Raw genomic sequence first — 25,067 nt, forward strand, 5'->3', positions numbered from 1 at the left:
TAGCTTCGGCAATGGAACCTGTGAAGAGGTCAGATCCCACCCTGCCTTGTGAAGCTGGCGTACACTCAACAGTGTCGCAATTCTGCATACCCAAATGCTTGAGTACGCTGGCATCCTCGAAGGTCCCACGGACTGGTGTTGATGCCATTGACCGAAGACTTCAGTGGCTTTCAACACTGCCTTGGCCTCCAACTCGAAGGACCTGTCGTAGTCAAAGGTGACATTGAGATACATCCTGGAGTCAAGATCTGATCTAATCAATTCCCCCTAGTGCATTTTTACATAGTCGATGAGGACTATGTACCTTCCCCTTAAGTGAATATAACCAAATCTTGTGAGGAATTTTTGTCAGAGGAGGCAAGACTAGTAAACGATTTAGGGGGGGACTGCGAGTGGCCTGAAAACATTCCAGGAACTCAACTTAATGCAGTCTAATCCATATGCTCACTGTGAGAGACGGGCCTCAACGACCGGTGGGGGGTGTCTGTACTTCCGCTCCCTATATGGTGGAGGAGAGGCACAGGAGACCCCAGCCAAGATTCTCTATTCGGTAGCAATGGTCGAGCAATCAAGGCCTAGCTTCTCAGGAGGTGATGCAGGCTGGTTCTTAAGTACAGTGTATCCCCAAGCCCCCACAAAGGAATATCCACACTCTGTATTGGTTAGAACACAGTCTTTATATAATCAATAGTTAAGGTTATGTACATTCATCATGATAACTCACTTTGTACTCCGGCAAAATCTACAATGACAAATATTTACAATCCTAAAGTGGTTCCACCCTAGATCTCATTGAAGTGCATGAACAATACTGTACAATGCCACACAGACCAATAGAGTGAAACCAGCAATAGAGAGAGGAGAGAAAATAAGATGGTTGAGCAATAGGCAGGATACTGGCCCCTACCACTGGGCACAGTTCTGTGTGGAGATCCCCCCACCTGGGCAACCTGTAAAGAAAGATATAGCACAAGCCCAGTCCATATATTGCTCTGCAAGTCTTATTCTTTCTTATTCTCTCCTATAATGTTTTTACCCCCCCCCCAATGTACCTGGTGGAGTCGAGCTCCTCGAAGGCGTCGACAAACGTCGAGGGACTCGCTGTTCGGCGACGGGGAATCGACGGCCCTTCTTGAATGCCTTCCCTTTCAAGCGGGAGGCACGGGGCGTCGAACGTCCGTCGACAAACGAGGTAGAACGATGTCGAAGAGGCGGCAGCTCGTCGGCATCGGGGCGTCGGCGTCCTGCAAGGCGGAGGTGTGCGGGGCACCTCGATGACAATAGTTCTGGACCACAAAGATTGTAGAGACGGGAGCCCAGCAAGGGCGTCGAGTCGTCGAGTCGTCCGAGTCTTTGAGGTCGTCGGGTGGCGGGAAACCCACCGGCAGGTTTCTCCTCGGCGCGTTGGTCGGCCTCGACTTTCTCCGGCAGGATAAGCGGTCGACGATGCGGTCGAGAGAGTCCTTCGATTGAATGTTCTTAGGCAAAGGAGCGGACGGCTCCGGTCGTCGGCGGCACGGCGTCAAGTGGTTCCCACGGCTGGGCAACACAACTTCGACGGGCCTCCAGCGGTACACAAACCTGCGAACCCTGGTCGACGGCAATGGACTTCGACGGCGTCGATGTCCGGGTGCTTCACTTCGATCTCCTCAGCGGTCCCGTCTCGGGTCGACAGCCTTTCGAGGGTCTGTCTTCCAGGGTGCTTCGGCGAAGATGGAGCGGTGCTTGATGGTCCCTCGGAGCACGGGAAGAGGGCGCCTTACCAGGTCCTCTCTCGGGTCAGCCCTCGACGAATGCGTCAGCCTTCAGATCGGTCGAAGCAAATGCCACAGCAAGTCGTCTTCTTCCAGCTGGACGTCGAGGATCAGCAGTTCCAGTTACTCGTAGAGTGGAGACTCAGCTCCCTGGCTGCTTTAGGAGCACAATGGTTGCTTCTCAACCAAAGGTCCCTTCTGAACACTTTTTTAGTGGTGAGAGGTGCCCAGATATACTTACCTCTCTCTCATCCACGCTGCTGGCACACACTCAGCAGCCAATCATACTGCAGGGCATTCATGCAGTCAGTCAGCCAATCAGGCACACAGTGCATTCAGGCCACACTCCTCCCTTCCAGACACTCACAACAAGAAATGTGGATTGGGACAAGTACCCAGCCATTCAACACTACACACTGCATTCAGGCCAGTTTCGGGCAGGGTTGTCTCGGTCTTTGTCTCTCATGCCAGAAACCAGACAACCACAACAAGAAGTGTATATTGGTCACACACTCCATTCACCCAGGTCCCACCCACAGGAGGTACCCACAACATACAGACACTGGGAAGGCTCCAGTCAGTCTAGCTGGGCCTTCACAACAATAGCATACATGGAACTTCCACCCAACAGCCAGTCAGGGGGAAGGGACAGAGACAGGGCTTCCCAGGACTTTGGGAAAACAAGATAACAGGCAATAGAAAGCAAGAGGCCACAGGGGCCATCTTGTTTCCTATCAGGAATCAACAGATCCCAATGGCAGGGCCTGGGTATCCCAAAATGGAGGACACCCGGAGCACCTGTCAATTTCAGCACGGAGCTGCCACCAGCCCATACCCTGCTCTGGGGCCACCCACAGGTGCCCAAAAACATACACTAGGGGCACAGGGTTGCACCCCTACCCATGGGTGCCATAAGGGTATCCCATGGGTCTGTTCACCAAACCAAAAGAGAGAGCTGCACTGCCAGGAGTCCCACATGGACTCCGGGGCAGAAAACATAACAGAACACACGGTAAAAACAGAAAAAGGACAAGGATTCAGAGGCCCTGTCCCTCAGATGCATTTCCAGCATCACACTCACCCATACACCTCATACAGACGGGTGATGGTGAACGTTTTGGTGGTGCTAGGATGGGGACCACCTAAGTGACCCGGCCGTGAATTATGATCTTATTGACATACTAGACAAGCTCCCACCTAAAGAGCTGGTGCTGACTTTCTACGCTTCCCTAAAGGAAGCAATTCTGCACATCTGGCAAAATCCATGCTCTGCATCTGCAGTGAGCAAATTCTTGTTGAAACATTCAAGCCCATAAAGATTTTTGGTCCAAGAGGCAACTTCAGGAGCAAAGTAGAGTACTTGTCCAACTCTTCCCGCAGATAGCGACAATAAATAGTACAATGCTCTCGATAATGTGTTTTTGTCGGGTAGTAAAGTGCATTAGACCATACATGCAACTTGCGCCATGGCTAAGTATACCCACCCACACTTTGTGGCTGGTGATTTCCGATGCAGTTCAACATATACTCGAAGGTAAAATAAGGGATGGCTTTTGTGACCGATAGGAAGAAGGTAGCATGCCAAACTCTGCAATCATTACACAATGATGATCTTGACTTTTGAAAGAGCTATGGGCATCAGTTCAGTTACCTTGGGATTTTCTGAACTGAAAAAATCAGGGTTTGCACGTCTGGCTGCAGTCAGAGCCTCGGGACATGCCCTTGCACAGTGAGCACTTGTTAGGACCCAAAGCAGACCACAGCTTAGAAAATCTTCAAGCATCCCAGGCAGCTAAAAATCTTTAGGTGCTGCGATGCAGTGTCAACCTGTACAGACAATAGACGTGGGGTGGAAGTGGAAGGCCTTTTCGATATTTCAGTGCCTCCAGCCAAAAAAGCCAGGGACAAGGTCGAAGAAGATTTTCTAGACTGGGGAAGGGCAGAATGTGGAAAAGGAACATAGACAGCATTTTCACATGCCTCAGCAGTGGGAGTGAGAATAGCCCTGCACTCAGAGGAGTGGTTGCACGTTACTTCACATCATGGCTGCAAGGCTTGGTGACACAGACTATTTGTCTCTCATTCCTAAAACGGCCTCCAGATTGCCCTCCACTTTCACAACCTTTTCGGCCACCATATCTGCTATTGCCACAGGAGATTGTTATCCTACTGGAGAAGGGTGCCATTGGCGGGTGCTTGGGGCAGAAAGGGACTGGTGGTTATATTCTCACTACTTCTTGGTTCAGAAAAAAGATGTGATCCATCTTGGACCTGAGGCTCTTGAACAAGTTCCTCAGGAAGGGGCAAAATTCAAGATGGTAACGCTTTTGCAAATCCTCCAGGTCCTGGAGTTACAGGATTGGTTGGTGTCACTCGACTTCCAGGGTGCTTACTTCCATGTGCCCATCCATCACAAGCACCCAAGGTATGTCATTGACAGTGCCCATTCCGAGTGTTGGTTTAAGCCTTTTGGTGGTGGTAGCACGTCTAATTAGGAGAGGATTTCACATCTTCCTTACCTAGGCAATTGGGTAATCAGAACCCCTTCTCCTGTGCAGCATTGAAACCATCTCTGCCACCTTAACCAACATTGCCATGTTAGGTTTACAAACAATCCAGTTCATCAAAGCGGCCCTGGACTCCTCTTTGGGAAATGTTTGCCCTCCCGCGGAAAGGGGTCTTCACATGCAGCGGATGGTCATGGCATTTTTTATTCCACTCTCTCTGCCGGCCTTAGACTTTCTATGGATGCTGGGCATCCTGCGTTTTCCTGTTGCCACAAGCCCATTTGAGAATGAGGTCTCTTCAGTGGGCCCTCAGAGCTCAGCGGTCACAGTTCTCAACCGTTATGACAGAACTTTTTGCAGACCCTCCAGCTTATAAGGATTTTGCGATCCTGCAAAATGCTGCGGAAATGTCCCTTTTGCGCGAAAACAGCATTTTTTGCAAAAACACCTGCAAAATTACAGTATTTTAAAATAAGACACACGGGCCAGGATCTAGCCAAATCAATCACTGTTCTGCCAAGCCAGAGACATATGCACTCCTTTTATTAAATTGATACAAAATATACAAATAATGACTCCCTGGATCTCTTGCAGCCTTGCACTCTGCCTCTTTCCTGCAATGCAAAATCGTTTTTAGCCAGTGTGTAACTGCTGCTGCCATTTCGATTTTAGCCTGTTTTTTACCTGCTGCTGCAAATTCGCTTTTGGCCCGTGCGTAACTGCTGCTGCCATTTCGATCTTAGCCTGTTTGTTAAATGCTGTTGTAAATTCGAATTTTGTTGCTCCCGGGTGGCTGCACTGTTTACTTTTTCTAGTGAACTTGGTTGGCCCAGTGACTGCATTGTGCTCCTCTGACCTGCTGTTCCCATCTTGATCTTCGTCCCCTGCTTCTCTCCCTCTCTCCACTTCACCCATTTCACTCTCTGTTTCTCCTATCTTCTCCAACTGTTTTTCCATTGTTAGGCAGAATTCTGGGCAGTTCCCTTAGGGAACACTGCAAAAAGATTAAGACTACAGGAGCAAGCAGTAAACCCAATTGGTAGCAGTCTGCACCACCCAGATTTACCTGGTAGCTGTGGCTGAGAAGTCAGACTTCTCCCAAGAAGAGTAGGGCAGTATATAGAGTATACACAATAGGGCTAAAAACACAGTAGAGCAAACAAACACTGACAGAGCTTTGTATAAAAAGTATGTAATTATTAATTATTTATTTAAAACACACGTTAGGCAATATACTAGCACTCAAAAGCAAAAGCAAGTTAAAACACAGTCAGGTAAAGTATACACACCTCCCTTGATAACTATCAGACAAGTCAGAGTTAAAACATCACGATTTGTTAAACAGATGGGAGCGCATAACCTGATGGCACTCCAATAGTTTAGTTAAAGGGAGAGAAAAAGGCAGAGCATAGAAATTAAACAGATCCCAACACTGAGTTCTCAGCAAGGGAATAAAGGCAGTATAGTATGTAGAGCCAAAGTTCATAGGCCAGGCCCACTTTAAAGGGAGCAAAGCGAAATGTGCCCAGGATCACACGGTTTAAAAATGCACTAAAAGTCTTTGCAGAATGTTCAAAAGAGGTTGGGCGATTCAAGAAGGTAAAGTTAGAAGGTCTGGGGCCAACCCAGTTGGCAAGCCAAGGATTTAAGGGTCACCTTGGGCAAACCAAAGAAAGGGAGGCCAAGCAGGACACAGTACCTTAAACAGAGAGGAAGCTCCAGCGGTGGCAGTTGTTCCTGGCAGTGGTTGCAGTTTGTTGTTTCGACCAGGGAAAGAGAGGATCTCGTCGAGGAGGAAACGTGGAGTTGTTGCACTGCACAGGGATGAAACCAGCCGCGGAGTTCGTTAATAAAAGGAGCGTTCCTTTTATTCGCGGTCAAAGTGGTGAAGCTTGGCTATCCGGCCGCCGGGGTGCTTGGCATGGGCGATTCGACCAAGAGACGTCTTTGGAAGGCGAAAAGGGTGAACTGGTTGGTCCCACCAGCTCAGAGGAAGAAGACTCTTACAGCAGAAGATCTTCTCTTGTCGTCGGGAAAGTGGTGAGGTAGTTGCAGCAGGGCTTCACCGGTGGTGTCGTCGTTGCAGATGGCTGAGCTTCTTTCCTCTTCGGATTCTTAGGTCCTGTGGCGACTTCTGAAGTTCCAGTCCCAAAGGCCCTGCTTTTATGCAGAAAAACCCCCATTCATCAGCCTAGCTGTCAATCACACATGCTGGCTCACCACTGGGCCAATCAGAGTAGAGTGCGTCTTGGGTTGCCGAGGCAACGCAGTCCAGGGTGCCAATTCCCCGCCCCCCACCCAGACAGAGAGGCACCATTTGGAGGGCATCTGTGGAGAAGCCCGCCTAAATAGTGGAACAAAGGGCTCGACCTTGGTCAGAGTTACAGAGATGGACACAAACGCCAATTTAGAAAAGAGTTCTGGCAAGAAGACGCAACCGGGGATTTAATATTAAATAAATAAACCAGCAGTATCTTTAACATTGCATCAAAAAGTGGTGCGTTTAAAATCAATGGGAAAATCCCATAGAGAATATTCCCGTGGAATATTTTGCGTGGTAACCACTGCCACCAGCCAGAAACTCGACAAGGGGGGACTGGACAGTGCCCCCTTGAAAACAGACCCAGGGGCAATATAATTAACCCTTTCCAGTACTTCCACAATATGATGGTTTGTACTGGTTCTGTTCACAATTTAATACCAGTAAAGTCAATGGTGACTTTACATGCCCTGGGAGACAGTAGTCAGTCCCAGGGTACGGAGTCTGTTTGGGGGTCACTATGACTCCCCTGTGTTACTGCACTAAGGGTGCTGTGTAACACACACATGAAAAATAGATGATACCCTATGGAGCAGAAAGAAAACCCCATAAGCACACAAAGTCAAAGGCATACCTCAAATCATGCCTAAGAGTGGGAGGAAGAGAGTCGCACTCTGAGCAGGAGAAAAAAACAAACCACAAAAAATCCAGCAAAGCTGCTGGGGGACTCACTAGGTTTGGGAAATTAGCCTTATAAGAGAGTTCTCCCTAACATCCATCAACTATCCTCCCCTTCTCAGTAAGACTGGCAAGAAGAAGTTAAAAAAGGATATCCTGTCCTCTAACCTGACACTTATACCAGCGCTTCTTCCAGACAGACCCTCACTGGCATCCTTTTCATCGTTCCCTCGCCAGATCTATGGACTCTTCATATGGTCTCTGTGCTCTCTCCTTGCTCTTCATCTCCCATTAACGGGGGCACCTGCTGGGAGGCCGCCCTGTTCCCTTTCGACTACTCTAAAGTCATTAATGTCTACCAGAATGGCACCGTCTTGCTCCAAGGACCTCAGGCCAACCACCTCCTCTTTGATAGACGCTTCCTACGCTTCATCAACTTACTTTCTTCTCCTGCTGTCCCCTTCTCCCTTCCATGGGTTCTTTGCCTCCCCCCTCTGCCTAGCTTACCCTCTCCTCTTTCCTCTCCCGCCCCCCCCCCCCCAGGCTCCGTCTATCCCTCTTTCTACACCTCCGCAGGGCGTACCTCTGATCTGATCTGTACCCCTCCCCGAAAGTCTTTCAGGGTTGGTAACCTTCTCCATACAGCCACTCTCAACTATCGCTCTACCGTCAAACTCTCCTCCGACATCTGCTGCCTCCTGGAAGAACTTGACCTTGATGTCCTCTGTCTCACTGAGACATGGTTCACAGCCAGCTCTGTCACAAGCTTTGACCCTCTCCTCCCGGGTGGCTACAAGATCTTCTCTGCGCCCAGATCCACCCGATCCGGAGGGGGTGTAGTCCTAATCTTCCTGGATTGGATTCCTGCCTCTGTCATTCCTATGCAGGCCAACTCCTCTTTCGAATGCCTTGTTTGTAGGCTCTCTCTCCCGCCCACTCCCTCACCATGGCTGCTATCTATTGGGCACCTGGTCAGATAACCTCCTTCCTCTGAGTGGGCTGAGCTCTCCTCCTCCCTCCTCAACCACTCTACTCCTCCTTCTGGCTGACCTCAATATCCACCTGGATGCTCTCTGTTCCTCCTCTGGAATCTTTTGTGACCTCTGCGATTTTCTCTCTCTATTCTCCCATCTGGCCCGACTCACTCTGCAGCGCACACGTTGGATGTTCTTATCTCCTCTGACTCCCCCCCACCCCCCATCCTTCTGATCACTCCTCTCTCCTGGAGTAATCATTACCTCCCATCTCTCCCTCTCCACCCCCCCCCCCCCCCCCCCCCCCAGGCCAAACCAACTCCAATTCTGCCACCTACCTTCTCGGTCATCTGACCCGTGAAGCGTGTGTCAGTTGAGGCTTTCATCACCACTTTCTCCCCCCCCCCTCCTCCTCCTATGGCTGACTCACATCCAGACACAGCCCTCTCCTTGGTCTACTCTTCTGTCCCTGACACTGTGGATGTTCTTGTTCTGGCACGAGGATCCGCTTAAAGCCCAAAGCCAAGTGCAACTCTCGGTATGATTCCGACCTTGCTACCCTTAAACGTGAGTGTAGGGTGGCTGAGAGGAAATAGCAGGCTTCTTGTTCATCCTCTGACAAACTGGCCTGCCGCCTGCTACAAAGGCAATACCGGCTGACTCTGCATCTGAACTAAGATGGGAGCCCACATTCAAGCCTGCGTCTCTGCGGCATCTAACAACTCGGCCGAATTCTTTAAAATCAGCAAGGAACTGGCCAACCCTGCTGCAGTCTCTACCTCTCCTTTTGCCTAATAGTCACTTTGCCCGGCCCTTGCCTCTCATTTTATCTAAAAAACCCCAGGACATTCTGTCCACACTCTCATCCTCTCCTCCTCTTCCCCCTTCTCTATCTGCCAACTCTGTCCCTCCTGCAGCCACATACCCTCCCCACCCTCCTTCTCTTCCTTTCTGCTGTTCTCCCCAGGCAAGGTTTCTGGACAAGTCCGACCTATGAAAGTCTCGTCAAAACAGGTTCTTCCCTGTTTGTCTAAAACCATCAAGGACCACATTGACACCCTTGCTCCTGCTCTGACTGACTTCAGCAACCTCTCCTTCACCTCTGGAACCTTCCCATCCCCCCTGAAACACTCTTGTGCACCCTCTTCTCAAGAAACCCACAGGTGACCCCTCATGGCCGGCCGACTATCGCCCGATCTCCATCACTCGTTTCTTAGGCAAACTCCTGGAAAAGCTGGCCATCTCCCAGCTAAATCTTCATACCGATTCTGTTGGTTGTCTCCATGACCATCAGTCTGGCTTTAGAGCTGCCAGAAGCACGGAAACTGCTCTCCTGAACATCTGTGAAGACCTGCTCTACAACCTTGACTCTAACATCCCTTCTGTTCTCATCCTACTCGATCTCTCTTCTGCCTTCGACATGGTCAACCATGCCATCCTGCTCAACCATCTCTGTGATAACCTGGGTATCACTGATCAGGCCCTGGCCTGGTTGACCTCTTTCCTCTCCGATCGACCCTCCCAGGGCCAACTCAGGTCCTTCCTTTCCTCTATCTCACTCTCTACCTGTGGTGTTCCCCAGGGGTCTCTCCGTGGCTTTTTAACCAATACCTGGCACCCCATGCCCACCTCATTGCCGCTCTCTGCTCCAACTTTCGGTGATATGCGGATGACACTCAGCTAGTTTTCAGGCTTCCCTCTGCCTCCTCATCACCTTCTCTCATCTGACTGTCTGTTATCCAGGATTGGTGTGCCGCCAATGATCTCTGCCTTAATGCCAGTACGACAGAGATTCTCGGGAAACACCTGTACCCTCCTTTCCTGTCACTCTCTGGCCGGCCTTCGTTGGCCCTGTTCCTGCTCCCATCTGTGAGGCTAAGACCCTCGGGGGTCATCTTTGACTCCACACTCTCCTTTTCTCCCCACATCTCTGTTGTCTCCAAGAAGGCAAACTTGCACCTGCACCTCCTCCAGAAGTATTTTTCATTTCCTCTCCTTTCCCCCAGAAGCTTACGCTCTCTAGAGCTCTGGTTCTCTCCAGGCTTGACTATTCTAACAGCCTCTTTCTAAATCTTCCTGCTTCTACTCTCCGCCCTTTGCAACTCATCTAGAACAGGTCTGCGAGACATGCCCTTGGCCTCAAGCCCTGCGATCGTATCCCTCCAGCCCTGAAATCTCTTGATTGGCTCCCAGTGACTGCAAGGATTCATTTCAAGACCCTTTGTACACAAGGCTTTCTGGGGCCTGGGTCCAAAATACCTTCAACTCTCCCTTCGGAAATACCTTCCCACTCGAGCACTAAGCTCCTCCACCTCCAACTCCCTCAGGGTCAATCACTTCTCCAAGCAACAAGTTGGGGGTAGATCTCTTTCCTCCCTGGATCAGCCTCACTGCCACTCTGAAACTTGAGAACCATCTCTTGTTCCGGAAGCAGCTCAAGACCTTCCTCTTTGCTTCTGCCTTCCCTCTTCCACTCTCCTGCTGATCTGTCTACTTTGGCACTGTCCACCTGGTTACCCCCCTGACTTCGGACCCAGGTCCCTGCCCACCCTGCCACACACCTGCACTGCCTCCCGGCAACCCTGCACTTGGGTCTGTATTTGTAACCCTACAGTCCCTCCTACTTGCACTTATCAGATACCCCCTGTCTGCACTTTAAACCCTGTACCTGCAACATTGCTGGCTGCACTTCCTTTTGCTATTGTTTTATTCCTTGCTCAGCACTTTTCTACTTCTCCCCTCACCCTTGCACTATCCCCCCCCCGTCCCTGTTTTTGAGGTCCTGAGCAGCGTCACGCAGGACCTCCTTTGGTGGTCCCACAGGGAGAACTTTATATGGGGAAAACCTTTTGGCAACTTGGCCGAGGCAACCATGGTTACTGGTTGCGGTCCCGGGCAGAAGCAAAACTTTTAAAAAACTATTGGAGCAGAGGGCTATCAGACTGCCACTGATAGCCTTCTTCCCTTTCAATACCAGGGAAGACTGTTGTGATTATGATGGACAACACAATGCCCAGGAACTACATCAACAAGAGTGGTGGTAAGGTGTCACAACCCCTGTGCAGGGAGGCAATACACCACTACTTTTGGCGATACAAAACAAGGTCTCCTTATCAACAATTCATATGGCCAGGATGGGGAGCACGATGGAAGATGCCTGAAGCAGGTAGAGCTTAGTCTCTTGAGTAGGAGTTATGGCTGGAAGTTCTTTCACAGGATTTTACTTTTGGGGATGCCCTCAAGTGGATCTGTTTGCCTCAAGTTCAAAAGGTAGTTCAAACTGTTTTGCTGATGGGAATTTCACCTGAGAGCTCTGTGGGATGAGTTTGTGGTGGACTGGAATTTCCACCTCCCTTATGCATTCCTGCTGACCCTCATCCTACCTCACTTCCTCAGGAGCCTGAGGAGGTACGAGACCACTATGATTCTGATTGGGTCAGGACGACTGTGGAAGGCATCATGAAGCAAGACACAGACAACAGATTCAAAATGCAGAATAAAATACTTTATTAAATCAAATGTCAGGATGGTAGAAGGCCTACTTTACCCAATGCTAAGGTTGGATGTCCCTACCTAAACAAAACTAAGGAATGTTTGAGTCAAAGAGTTCAACTTGCTCTGAAAGACCTGTGTACGAGTGCGATATAAATAAAATATCAATATCAACTTAAAAGTTAGTCTGTGTCCAAAACCTATCCTTGCCCTCACAACTAAAGCTAACCAATGTGTAGGGATGTCAAATTTTCAAAATGACCTTTCTCACGTTCAAGGTAATATTTTTTGTATTTTTTATTAGCAAGTCGTTAGTTTACATTTAAACTTTTTTTTATGCTATTCACTTAAAAAAACAGATTTCCAATAAATTACAGCCAAGGTAGAAAGGAGATTAAAAAAGCAAAAATAAAAAGAACAAAAAAAGGAAAAAAAAGAAGACAAAAAAGAATTCAAAAAAGCTTTCCAACGTTCTCAGTAGAGCACTCAGATTCCAACAATCGTTCATGTCGTTTCAATGAGTCTCTTCCTTTTCATCTTCTTCCACTGCTAATCTCTCGAAGATATTTTTGACAAAGGCCAACAAGGCTAGAATCTCTGTAGTTCTCCTCCCTTGACACAAGTTAGCCCAACACTTGTGTATAGGCGCGTTACAAATGCCATATATCATATATCAAAGTGAATTAGGGGATGTTATTGCTGAAGTTTGAAACAGAGGCCCCAAATACATAGTTCTTAAGTCTTTCAGTGATTCACGTGCTGTAGTTAGGTTTTCAAGAGTTTCAGGACTTTCCTTGCAAAGTCGGCACGTGTAAATTTGCATTGCGGCTATTTTGCGTCTCTCGAGGACTTCTTTTGTTGGGTACAGGTCATAGCGGATCCTCATGAAGTATTGTCTCAAGGTGGGAGAGGGAAACGTAGTCAAGTATCTTGGAACTTGTCCTAGTTTCCTATTGTCTTTCGTTATCCCTCCACCACTTTTCCTGGTTCAAATCTGTTCACCTGTATCTACCCAGTCCTGGTCATAAAGTTTCTTCTTGACATGGTCTGGATTTTCAAGTAGGAGCTCTTCGCTTAGTGCTAAGCTATTTAGTATCTCCCCACATGTACTCCTCCATTCAGTTAGGGACTTCTCACTATTTGAGAGTAGGGCCTTATGTAATACTTCATACCCACCTTCACCTAGAGGTTGTAAACATTTCCTTAGTAGTGAGAGTGATCTCCACACCATAGAGGAGTAAAGTGACACTGTACCCATTTCTCTCCTGATCACTTCAACCGGGAGAGAAGTTGGCATGTTCAAAACACGAGGCCAAAATGCTCCCTCAACCTGGCGCCACAAAGAGCCCGCAAGTTGTAGCTGGGTTTCAGAGCCATACATGAGTATGGGAGTCACCTTCAGTTTGTAAAAGCTGATAACTGGTAATAGGGTAAATTTGCTGTATTTACGATTAATTATTCTTGCCTGAGTTGCTAGATTCTTAGCTTTTGACTTCACGGCCGTTACCAACTGAGAGTCTACCATACTAGTGTTCACAGCCCTAAATACTGCATTGATGAGACCTCGGGTAGTTTTACCCCTTGCAGACTCCAGCTTCTCTTAGTTCTGGGAATCCCGTTTACATCTCTTACAACCAGAATTTTAGACTTCTTTGGGTTGATGGTTAGTGAGTTGGCGTCCACGTATTTGGACAAAGCATTCAACTGTCTCTGCAGCCCTACTTCCGTTTGATCCATAGTTAAAAGGTCATCAGCATAGAGTAGTCTTCCTACTGGAGTGCCTGCAATCTTTGGGCAGAAGCATCTCACGTCCTCAAATGCCTCCTCAATGTCGGATATGTAAACGTTGAATAGGGCTGGTGCTAGTCTACAGCTTTGTTTTATCCCTGATGATGTACCAATTTCTCTTGACAGTGTTCCTGCTCTATCCAACCTTATTCTGTGTTTTTCTTGAGTGCAGGAGTTCCAGGGCTTCTCTCAGGTCTGTCGGACAGCCCCACTTGGCCAATTTTCCCAAAGGATTTTTCTGTTTGAGTCGAATGCATGGGCCAAGTCTATTGATGCTATGTATGTCTTGTTTTGCTTAGTGACTTTTGCCCTGCATTTTAACAAATTTATCATGAAAAGGTTTAAAGCCGTTCCTGTACTTTTTTTGAATCTGGCCTGCCAACGATCTTGATGGCGAGTTTGCTGAGACCATACATTAAGATGCTTCAGTAGTATTGCTGAAAACAGTTTTCCTACCACGTCCAAAAGGGCAATAGGTCTGTAGTTGGCAGGGTCAGACCTATCGCCATTTTTGTAAATAGGGACCACAATTGACTTGGACCAAGAAGTTGGAATTGTCTTTGTCATTTTAATTTCCTGGAACAGAGACAGCATGAAGTCGGCCCAGTGCTCCGGATGTTGCTTCAAGATGGCATTTGTTAAGCCATCTGAGCCCGCCGCCCTTGATGAGCTTGCTTTTTTTTATCAGGGAGAGTATCTCCTCCCTATCGAATTCGAAGGTCCATGGTAAATTAGAGTGTGTAACCTTTTCATAACCTTCCTGTGTGTTATTTAAAAATAAGTCCGCAAAGTGTTTCTCCCATATAGATGACAAATTTGAATTTTCAAGAATCGCATCTTGTGGAACACTTGAAGAGTTCAGCAGTTTCCAGATCTCTTCCGTGTTTTTGTTGGCCATTAGACCTAGTATTCTCTCCCCGTCAGCTTGCCGAAGCTGGTGTTTGTGCGATTTCAACCAGTTTTTGAGTGACTGTTTCTCTTTTCTCTTCCGTCAGGAAGCATTCCTTTTCTGAGTTGCACAGTTAGATTTTTAATTGACTTTTTCTTTTCTGTTAGGAAGAATTCTCTGTATAGGCTAATTTCCCAAACCTAGTGAGTCCCCCAGCAGCTTTGCTGGATTTTTGGGGTTTATTTTTTTTCTCCTGCTAAGAGTGAGACTCTTTTTCTCCCACTCTTAGGCATGATTTGAGAATGTCCTTTGACTATGTAATGTGTTTTATGGGCTATGGGGTCTTTTACTCTATAGGGCTTCGTGTGTTTTTGGTATGTGTGTTACACTGCACCCTCAGTGCAGTAACACAGGGGTGTCCCCCCAAACATAGACTCCATACCCTGGGACTGACTACTGTCTCCCAGGGCATGTAAAGTCACCATTGGCTTTACTAGTCTCAAATTGTGAACAGAACCAGTACAAACCATCATATTGTGGAAGTACTGGTAGGGGTAATTAGATTGCACCCGGGTCTGTTTTTTGAGGGGGCACTGTGCAGTCCCCCCTAGTCGAGTTTCTGGCTGGTGGCAGTGGTTACCACGCGGAATATTCCACTGGAATATTTCCTATGGGATTTTCCCATTCATTTTAAACGCACCACATTTTTGGTGCAATGTTAAAGATACCGCCGGGTTATTTATTTAATATTTATTCCCCGGTTGAGTCTTTTTGCCAGGACTCGGTTTTAAAATGGCGTTTGTGTTCGCCTCTGTAACTCCAACCCAAGTCGAGCCCTTTGTTCCACTTTTGGCAGGCTTCTGCACAGAAGCCCTCCAAAAGTGGTGCCTCTCTGTCTGGGTCTACAGGATGTGTGGGAGGGGGGGAATAGGCACCCTAGACTGAGTTGCCTAGGCAACTCAAGTCGCACTCTTGTGCGATTGTGCCAGTGGTGAGCCACCCGGCTCACCACTTAGCATGTTTGAGGGACAGCTAGGACTGATGAATGGGGCTTTTCTGCATAAAAGCAGGGCTTTGGGGACTGGAACTTCAGAAGTCGCCACAGGACCTAAAGAATCCGAAGAGGGAGAAGCTGAGCCGACCTACAACGACGACACCACCGGTGGAGCCCTGCTGAACCTAACTCGCCACTTCCCAACGACAGAGAAGATCTTCTTCCAGGAGAGTCTTCTTCCTTTGAACTGGTGGGGTTAACCAGTTTGCCCTTTTCTGCCTTCCTGGATCGTCTCGTGGTCGAATCGCCCGTGCCAAGCACCCCGGCGGCCGGATAGCCACACTTCACCACTACTGCGAATAAAAGGGTAGTACCTTTTAACCGAGGCACTACACGGCTGGTTTCTTCCCTGGCAGTGCAACGACCCCCAGCTTTCCTCCACGTCGAGATCTTCTCTAACCCTGGACGAAGCACCGACTTGCACCCGCTGCCAGGAACAACTGCGCCCGCTGGATCTTTCTCACCATTTCAGGTACGGTGTCCCGCCTGGTTTTCCTTGCAACAGACTGTTCAAGGTGTCCCGTAAATCCTTGACTCTCTATCCTGGGGTGACCTCGGACCTGTTAACTAACTTTTCTGACCTGATCTAACTCCTTTTTGAACTATCTGCAAAGACTTTTAAAGTGTACTTCAACTGTGTGATCTTGGGCACAGTCCGCCTTGCACTCTCCAAGAGTGGGCCTGGCCAATGAACTTTTTGCTCTACAGTAGACCCTGCCTTTCTTGACTTACTGTGGTTCATTAAAAGTGTTGGTATTGTGCGTTTCCCTATTTCTGCCTTTTCTCTCCCTTTTTTAAATAATTATTGGAGTGTCATCTTGGTTAAGCGCTGACCTCTGTGTTGATAATAAGTGGTGTTCTTTTCCCAAGACTTGTCGAATAATTAATCAGGGAGGTGTATATATTTCTAGTGACTGTGTTTGGACTTGCTTGACATATTAGTGCCAGTGTATTTTACAAAGTGTGTTTATAAATAAATAATTATATACTTTTATACCCAAGCTCTGGTCAGTGTTTGCTTGTGCTACTGTATTTTGGTACCTATCTTGTATACTCTATATACTGTCTAACTCTTCTTGAGAGAAGTCTGGCTGCTCAGCCACAGCTACCAGGTCAATCTGGGTGGTACAGACTGCTACCAATTGGGTTTACTGCCAACACCTGTAATCTTAAGCATTTTGCAGTGGTCCCTAAGGGAGCTGCACAGGTTTCTGCCTAACAAACACTTGTAAAACAAATATCTCTGCACTTTTCCCTTGCTTGCTATATCCAACCCCTACCCATTTTTGTGCATAAATGTGGACTTCTTTCTATACATATGTAGTCTATACGTCATTTGTTGTCAGTCTAGATGGAAATCAAGGGTTTGTGAAATCACAATTTGAGGGACTCATGACAGTGGTTAGTAAATGCATGGATGGAAAATTCTTTAAATTCAATGCATCAAAAACAGATTCTGATCTGTGAAGCAACTCTGATTATTTGGAATCTGGATTTGTGGCCTACATTCCTAGGCAACTCCCTGCAACTGTGGGATCGTACCAGGGACCTTTTGATTTCTTTATTAAATCGACTAGATGAATCCACAAATAAATCAAATGTAACTTGTATTTAGCAGTTTAAAATATTAATGTTCCTGGCACTTTTTCCCTGTTTCTGAGCAAGTCGGAGTAGTCCATGTATTCTTGTCTTCAGGATTGGGTTATTGTATTGCTGCCTCTACTGGCCCCATTTACAGATTTCAAGCCTTACAAAAATGACAGCTCATGTTCTCTTAAAGTTACCACATAGTGCTCACATTACTCCAGCCCTTTGCCAGCTTCACTCTTTTTGCCAGTGGAAAAGAAAATTAGATTTTAAATGTTATACCTATCACAGAGATTCGTTATTACAGTGCTGGAAATGGAAATTAACTGTGGGAACCACCCAGGGGTGGAATGGCGGTGTGGGGGAGACTGAGTGGGTTGTAAGTCAGTGGGTGGAGATTTTTCTCCGCCATCCCCAAAATAAACGGTTTCATTAATTACTAAAATTATTAACAATGAAGATTGCCCATGCTTACAGTGCAGGGTAGTCTTGATTCTATTAAAGACACAGAGGCTAGCATTATGCTTTTCTTTCTTTATTGCTGCAACATCAGCACTTTAAAACATTGAACATTTAAACTGGTAATTTATAGTTTTTACTCCAGCGCTCCGAGGAAAAAGTAAAACCAAAGTTTAAGGTACAAGAACATTTTTCCATGGGCACTACGAGCCCCATGATCCTCTGGGCTTTGGTAGTCCTGGGCTCCTCCTCTCCACCTATCAGCAGTCTGTGTGAGGTATAAGAGCCCTTAGCCCTATGTCCCTTCCTCTTTCTTTGCTATTCAAGGAACTTTCAGTCTGAACTTCTCACTTTTGCTCTTAAGCAACCATCCCAACGAGCGGAACGCTCAACCGATCCCCTGATGCCAAGGTCTCTCTGGTCCAACAGGACAATGTGCAACCACATGTTTCAACTCTTCGGCCCTTCAACTTTGTTCAGGCTGTCTTCTGGTCGTCTCCTGCGAGGAATGGAGAAAAAACCATGAGAGAGGGAATGTGCTAAAGCTCTTACACCATATACCTTTACATGTTATGTCGAGACTTTTGCCATTCTAGGTGGGATATAATGCTCGCCTCTGTCTCTTTAATAAAATCAAGACTACACTGCGTTGTAAGCCTAGGCAATCTTCATTCTATGTCAAGACAGGAAGCGAGCATTATGCTTGTTCAAAGCTCGCTACCACCCTATTCGTCATATTTGATACAGGTTTCAAATAAAATTTCTTAAAAGTTGATTCAGAAGACTAATCTGCTGATTTAATGATGTCTTGCAATGAGACACCTGCAGCGAAAGCTCTAGAAGCCATTGCTCCCCTAGCAGAATGCACACCAAACAAGGACAAGTCGAACTCCGGCCACCGCATCACCTCTCTCACCCACTTAGCTATAGTCGCTGTGGCTACGGCATGAAGGGTCTTTCTACGCACAGTAAGCGTTACACCTTGCGGTCTAAGATGAGCTGTCACCTCCTCATAATTTTAGTGCATTGTGCCATGCATATTTTCTTATTCTCTACGAAGTAAGGGTAGGAAATGATTCTCAAATCGCTCTTTGTTTTCTTCGCTATGCTAAAAGCTACCCCTTCCAGATAAAATATCTACCTGTCTATCTCTAGGGTTTTGACGTCCGACACCCTTCGACATGCTGCTAAACCTAACAACATCGCTAGCTTCTCTGAAAGCTGTGAGCGAGAAAGGCTATAATTCTCTGGCCATTTGAGGAAGAAGCGGAATATGTCCCTGACGTCCCATAACACTGCGTATTTGGGTTCTGGCTGCCTCTTTAGCTTTATTCCTTTGAGAAGACATATAACCGCTGGGTGCCCCACTGGACCCCCCTTCCACCTTGTCGTGTCCTGCTGACACTGCTGATCTGTATACTCCTAGTGTTCTGTAGGCGCAGCCGTCTTGTACCCTATTCGCTAGAAAATTGAGAACATGAACTACAGAGGCTGAAGCGGGATCTAAACCATGTTCTGCGCATCATTGGGTCCAACGGTCCCATGCAGATCCATAGCTCCTAATGGTGGAAGGTGCCCAGGAGTCTCTTTATTTTTGTTTTCTGTGAAAAGCCTCTTAGCTCTTCCCTTCCGTGCTATACGTTAATCTGCAGTGATTTGGAGTGGCGCGAACGTTGAGAGCGGCCCAGGGGATGTTGGGAAGCTTAGAAACCTTGTGCTCCCCTGGGTTCTAATGCGCGCTTCTTTCACCTGCACGTTATGAGGTAATGTGAGGAGCGGGGCTGGGGCCTAATACCAACGCGTTTGCTCGTGGCTCCGGCCCCGACTCCTTTGAACACTTACTACGGTGGTCGGCAAATGAATACTAAAGGTATTTGACAGAGGTATTCGCTAGCGCGCGTACCAATATTCCTCGTGTGATGCTAAATTTGTAAAACGCTTGCCGCGTATTATGCTGTCCTGGCTCTCCGCTCTTTGCAATCAAGTACAGAAAGCTCAAGTATTAAGGAAACCAATCCCAATGTATGTAATTTCTTCAATGCAGTACAATATAATTGCACAAATCAATTTTTACTAATTAAGAAGTCACTTATCTCATGGCAGCAAAAAGAAAGAGGAAGGGACCTAGGGCTAAGGACTCTTATTCCTCTCACAGGCTCCTGATAGGTGGAGAGGAGGAGCCCAGGACTACCAGAGCCCAGGCTCCTGATAGGTGGAGAGGAGGAGCCCAGGACTACCAGAGCCCAGAGGATCATGGGGCTCGTAGTGCCCATGGAAAGATTTTCTTGAACTTTAAACTTTGGTTTTACTTTTTCCTCGGAGTGCTGGAATAAAAGCTATAAATGCCCAGTTTAAATGTTCAGTGTTTTAAAGTGCTGATGTTGCAGCAATAAAGAAAGAAAAGCATAATGTTTGCCTCCTGTCTTGACATAGAATTGGAAAATAACCCATAAAAGGAGAGCATTTCCTATAATTTTGCAAGGAAATGTAAATGTACAAAGCTGTACTTGAATAGTTATTTTCTGCAGAGTACAGTCCAAACAGGCATATTCACAGTGTTTTCACCAGACGTTCCAGTAGTCTAGTGGGAAGTCTCTTGGCATTGGTCTTGATGATCCGAGTTCGAAACCCAGCTTCAGCAATGAAAAAAGGGATGTATACATTAAAGGGCGAAAATAGATTACCAAGATCAGCAGAGACATTTTGGCGGATCTTGGATCTGGGAAAATCTGGCCCAATGGCCAGCGCTGAGTGCATACAATGAACCCACATTTTTTGACAAACTATGCGCTATGCTTCAACCCTGTCATTGTGATCCTAGGGTGACTTCAGTTTAGTCATCCCTAAAGTCAAACTTCTTAAATGGGGAGGCTGCACTTTTTCTGTTGTGGCACCGTGCTTTGGCTCAAATTAAAAATTATCTTTAAAAACTTTAGCTTTAAAAACTTTTCTGTTCTCTGATCTAAAGGCTCTGTTTCGGATTGCTTTATTATGTTTTCTTCTAATTATAGCACCATGATGAATCTCTGAGGTGTATGTGCACTGTATACATTCTGCTCAGTTAACAAAAGGTCGCCACTTGCAAAATCTGAATGATAGCTGTTACCCATAAGCTGTTAGGACTTACGCTGTTGATGGCTACATAGCATGAGGGTTCATGGCCAAAGCTTTAGCATACTGTATCCATTTTAGAATGCTATCCTCTACTCTTCATGCTCCAAGTATTCGTTTTTGACAGCACTTTGTACATTTTTGCCAAAAAGTAAAATCTTGCTTAATCCCGGTCTGCGGTTGAGTATAATTCAAGATGTTGGAAAATCTGCAAAGATAATTGGAGAGAGAAATCTTTTGGTCTTGTTAATGAATCTTCTTCATTGATTACACACAAAAGTGTAATGTCGTTATTTCGATTATACTAAAATGACACAAGATTTGGAGCTGATTGTAGGGCAGCATGTGGGTAGAATGATAGAAAGAAAGCAAAGGGACAGCTGCATTGAACCATCAACAGATTTTTGTTTGTTCTACTTGATAACATATCTTTTTCTATAGTAATACGTACAAGCAATATGTTGACAGGTCAACATTTGATGTGTATGATAAAACCCTTGAATCATCATCGGCTAATTATTGAAATCATCTCACTATTGTTGATCCTGTAGCTAGAGTTAAAAATAGCTTGGTATTTTCATTATTGAAGAATTGATTCCCAGCTCGAATTAGCTAGAAAGGAACAACTGGGGCAGCAAATTCCTTTCCACTACCAAAATAATGTCAATTCATGCATTCACTCTCCCAACAACGCTTGGTACATGCCCAACATAAACCACCAAGCCCATGCCTTTATTTTAGACAGAATATGAAAGGGAAAGGAAAAGACGAACATCAACCACAACACACAGTCGTACACACACATACAACAAACACCCACTAGTCTAATTTCACCATACCTAAACCCGTCGCAATATCAAGTCCTAACCACATTCAAAACCAGTCTTCAACCATACAGCTCATTAAATGTTCCCCAAATCTCCAAATATTCATCTTCACATCTCTGCTTATGACCCATGAATTTCTCACAGCTCCCCAATGTTTGCAAATCCAACAGCCAACTATCTACCAATGGTTTCTTCCTTGAGTTCTAATTTCGAAGTATCTGTTTGGTGGCCCCTACCACCACCTTATCGATCCAAGCACCATGTCTTCTTGCCACATCACACCTTCCTGATTTCGCAAGCAGAATCACAGCACACAGCGATCTAGGAAATGCCGTTCCCAGAATCGCATCCAGTCTGACAAGAACCTCTCTCCAGAAGTCAGTCACTCTAGAACATTTCCACAGCCTATGTAACAATGTGCTACCTCTTTGACCACAACCCCAACAAGACTCCTCATTCGTCAGATCCAACTTAAACATCCTCTCCAAGGTCCATTGCAGACGAAACAGGATCTTCTGACAAATGAACTGCAGATTCAAGTCTATCTTAGATCTGATCCCAACTCGCGACAAATAATCCCATTCCTTAGCAATGATTTCCCTCCCCAATTCCTCCGACCAAGACTGTCGCAACCTTTCCCAAGAGGCAGCATAGGAAGATTCCAAAGGCATAATTTTCACAAAAGTTGATACCATGCATGGAGGTGAAGCAAACCAACTACAAGCCAATGGCTTAGTTATCATTGGTACATCTAACATACCTTGCCTCTGTGATATGTGTTCGCTCAACTCCACATACCTTCTAAACTCCCTCCGACCAAGGCCAAAGTCTGCTCTCAGTCTGTGAAAAACGACCATTTGTTCATCACTCCAAACATCGCTGATTCTTAAAATTCCTCTTTACTCAGCTTTGCCAACAAAGAACCTTGTTCCCTATCTGTAGCCCAGGGTTATTCCATAACGAGGCTCCATAGTGAATCAGTACATATTCACCACAACCAATTGGCCACGAAGCAAGTGCATCTCTAGTCTTCTCGATAGTGGGTAGTTTTATCACCAAATTAGGCATCTTCCCCATTGAATACACCCTTTGCAGTTGTATGGTAAAAACCTCTCGATGGATAGCCAAAGCGGTATTGAATCCACTCTCAGTGGTATAAAGTATTTTTTAATGTCCATTTAAACATGTTGAATGCTATTTAGGTGTTAAAATTGCATTGCGCTATTTAGCTCCTGATTATTGCCTAGGAGAGCCTGGTTGACTTGACAGCAACAGCTACCAGGAACCACCTTTGGCTCCCCTGGCCAACTGGTGCCATACAAACATACAATCAGTTGCCCCTGAAATATCCTCACAGCCCAGCTTTTGCCCATTATATATGGCCCATTTTGCTTCAGAATTCTTTGTGGTTTCCTAATGTGCATGAGTGCGTTTTAGGAAACCACTAAAAGAATTGTGAAGCAAAATGGGCCATATATAATAGGCAAAAGCTGGGCTGTGAGGATATTTCAGGGGCAACCGATTTGTCTTGGAAGAAAGACAATACAGAGCGACACGGTTTGGTTACCGGTCCCACATTTAGGGTCTGGGTTCTGGCATTAGCGCACTACAAAAGGTTAATTAAAATGGTATAGGTGGTATCCTCTATGGGAGTTAAATTTGGGTCATGCTATATAACAGCTTTTGGTTCCCCAGAGGTAGCTCCTGCTTACTAAGTGGTGCTGGATACTGGGAGCTGTTTCAAGCTCCTACACTTTTTTCGATCCCTGCTATGGTATATCCATACGGAACGTGTACCGCAAGATTGTTTAGTTGTAGATAGTACTGTGTGTTTACAATGCCATTACTTTGGTACTTATATGCCCTTTCCTTTTAAGCCTGAATATGTTTTTCATCTCCTCAGGAAGTTGTTGGTGCGCTGGTCACCCATGTTTGTAGTGGGTTTTCTGCCGAAGTTGATGTCTCTCTGGATGTTCTGACTGACCTGGTGAAGATGCATTCATCTACTGTAGCACTGTACGCAGTGTTTGTTAAGGTGCCGTACAGTACTTTCTTTTATGATTTATTAGCACAGGTTCAAACTTTTTATGTGATGTAAAACAAGCAGTTTGCAGCTGAATCCCTGAGAGTTGGCGCTGGAGATATATACCACAGAGAAACTAGTCACTAAAAGCATGATTATTCAGAACTTTGAATGATGCTTTCTCTCTTTACATTGAATAAAAACTGATTTTCTCAGCTCAATATACTTTGCAGCTCATCAGAAAAAGCACACACAACTCTAAAATACTATTTTCTGTGTTCGGTATTTTGTTTAAAAAAAACGTTATTTATTAAGTTTTACGCCTCATACAGGTACAAACATAGCCAATACGATGGAGCCGAGGCATGCAGGTGACAGGGATGCCCCAGCCAACTTTAGTGAAATCAAACAGCTAAAGGCGTGCAGAGGTCACGTACGCCCTATGTAAGGTCTTAAACTGAATAAGCTGCAATCTAGTACTAACTGCTCCGGCGTGTATGCATCCACACATAATGGCCCACTGTTTATCGGTGAACGTAGTCCCCACATCCTTCTCCCACTTTGCCCTGCAACCCAGTGCTGCCTTTGGGGTCCCCTTGACGATTGCCTTGTAGATAGAGGAGACTATGTGCTTCACATTAACTCAGGATATATAAGGTACTGCAACAGCGTCACTGTTACTGTTTTTTCACTGAAAGCTGGGGACCATGCCCTGAATTTTGCCCTCATGCAGTAATACTGAAATCTATGATGAAAGTCGTGACCCACCTTCTCCGCAAACGGAACATATCTCACAAACACCCATACCGGATACATATCAGACATATATCTAATACCCAGATCTTCCCACGCTCCAGCTATTGTATCATCACAAGATTGGAGCAAATCTTCTGTATTCCATATCCAGAGCATTCGGGAGGATAGCTCAGGGGCAGCGCAAAACGACACAGAGCAACACATGTTCGATCGCCAGGTCCGTGCTTAGAAACCTCTGGGTATTAAGCGCATTATAAATAACCATTTACATTCACAATCTGGGCGTACTGGAGCTCCACATTCAGACATGCCACTACGTTTCTCCACGCATGAATAGTACAGGCGACAAGGTCAAACTTAAAATTGTTAAGCACTTTCAATGACAATAGTGCACTTTGCAGAGAATAGGGGCGGACCGAATGCCGTTAGATTTGCACGTGGGGGTAAGAGATCGCTCCTGGCATCCATTACGCAGCGAAACAGAGATGCTCCACCAGGAAATAAAGCAACATATCTGGGGCATCCAGCACCACCATCTCATAAGGCCTGGTCAGCGTATCCCACCTAATCCGGGGGTTCTTGGGAAACCATGCAAGTGGGACCATTAAAGGCTGCAGGACCAAGAAAAACTGCTTTCCTGGCTAAACAGGGACATTTTGAGCAATGACATTATAAAGCAATTTCAGTACCACTACTATTTTAGCTATTCCAATACACCCCAACATCAAGATGGGTAGGGCGTACCACCTGCCGACTTTCGTGCGGAGTTCCTGCATACAGGTCAAGTGGTTCTTAACCAGAAGTCCTACTGACCTGTAACCCCAGGTAACCAACTGACTTCTTCTCCCATCTATAGGGGTACGCAAACCGGCACTCCACCGCACCCACATTGGGTGGAAACAAGACCA

General features: G+C 46.4%; 1 protein-coding gene across 5 annotated transcripts in view; it reads left to right on the top strand.

Moving 5' to 3' along the window:
* FANCD2 (FA complementation group D2) overlaps positions 1-25,067 on the top strand; it is a 2,923,540-nt gene that overhangs the window by 1,029,270 nt on the left and 1,869,203 nt on the right. For all 5 annotated transcript variants that reach the window (XM_069644087.1, XM_069644091.1, XM_069644090.1 and 2 more), the window contains exon 17: positions 23,284-23,415. In XM_069644087.1, coding sequence (XP_069500188.1) covers positions 23,284-23,415 — 132 coding nt within the window. The remainder of the gene's footprint in view (positions 1-23,283; positions 23,416-25,067) is intronic.

Source organism: Ambystoma mexicanum, chromosome 2p (assembly GCF_040938575.1).
Source record: "Ambystoma mexicanum isolate Mex_15411 chromosome 2p, UKY_AmexF1_1, whole genome shotgun sequence".
Classification (NCBI taxonomy): Eukaryota; Metazoa; Chordata; class Amphibia; order Caudata; family Ambystomatidae; genus Ambystoma; species Ambystoma mexicanum.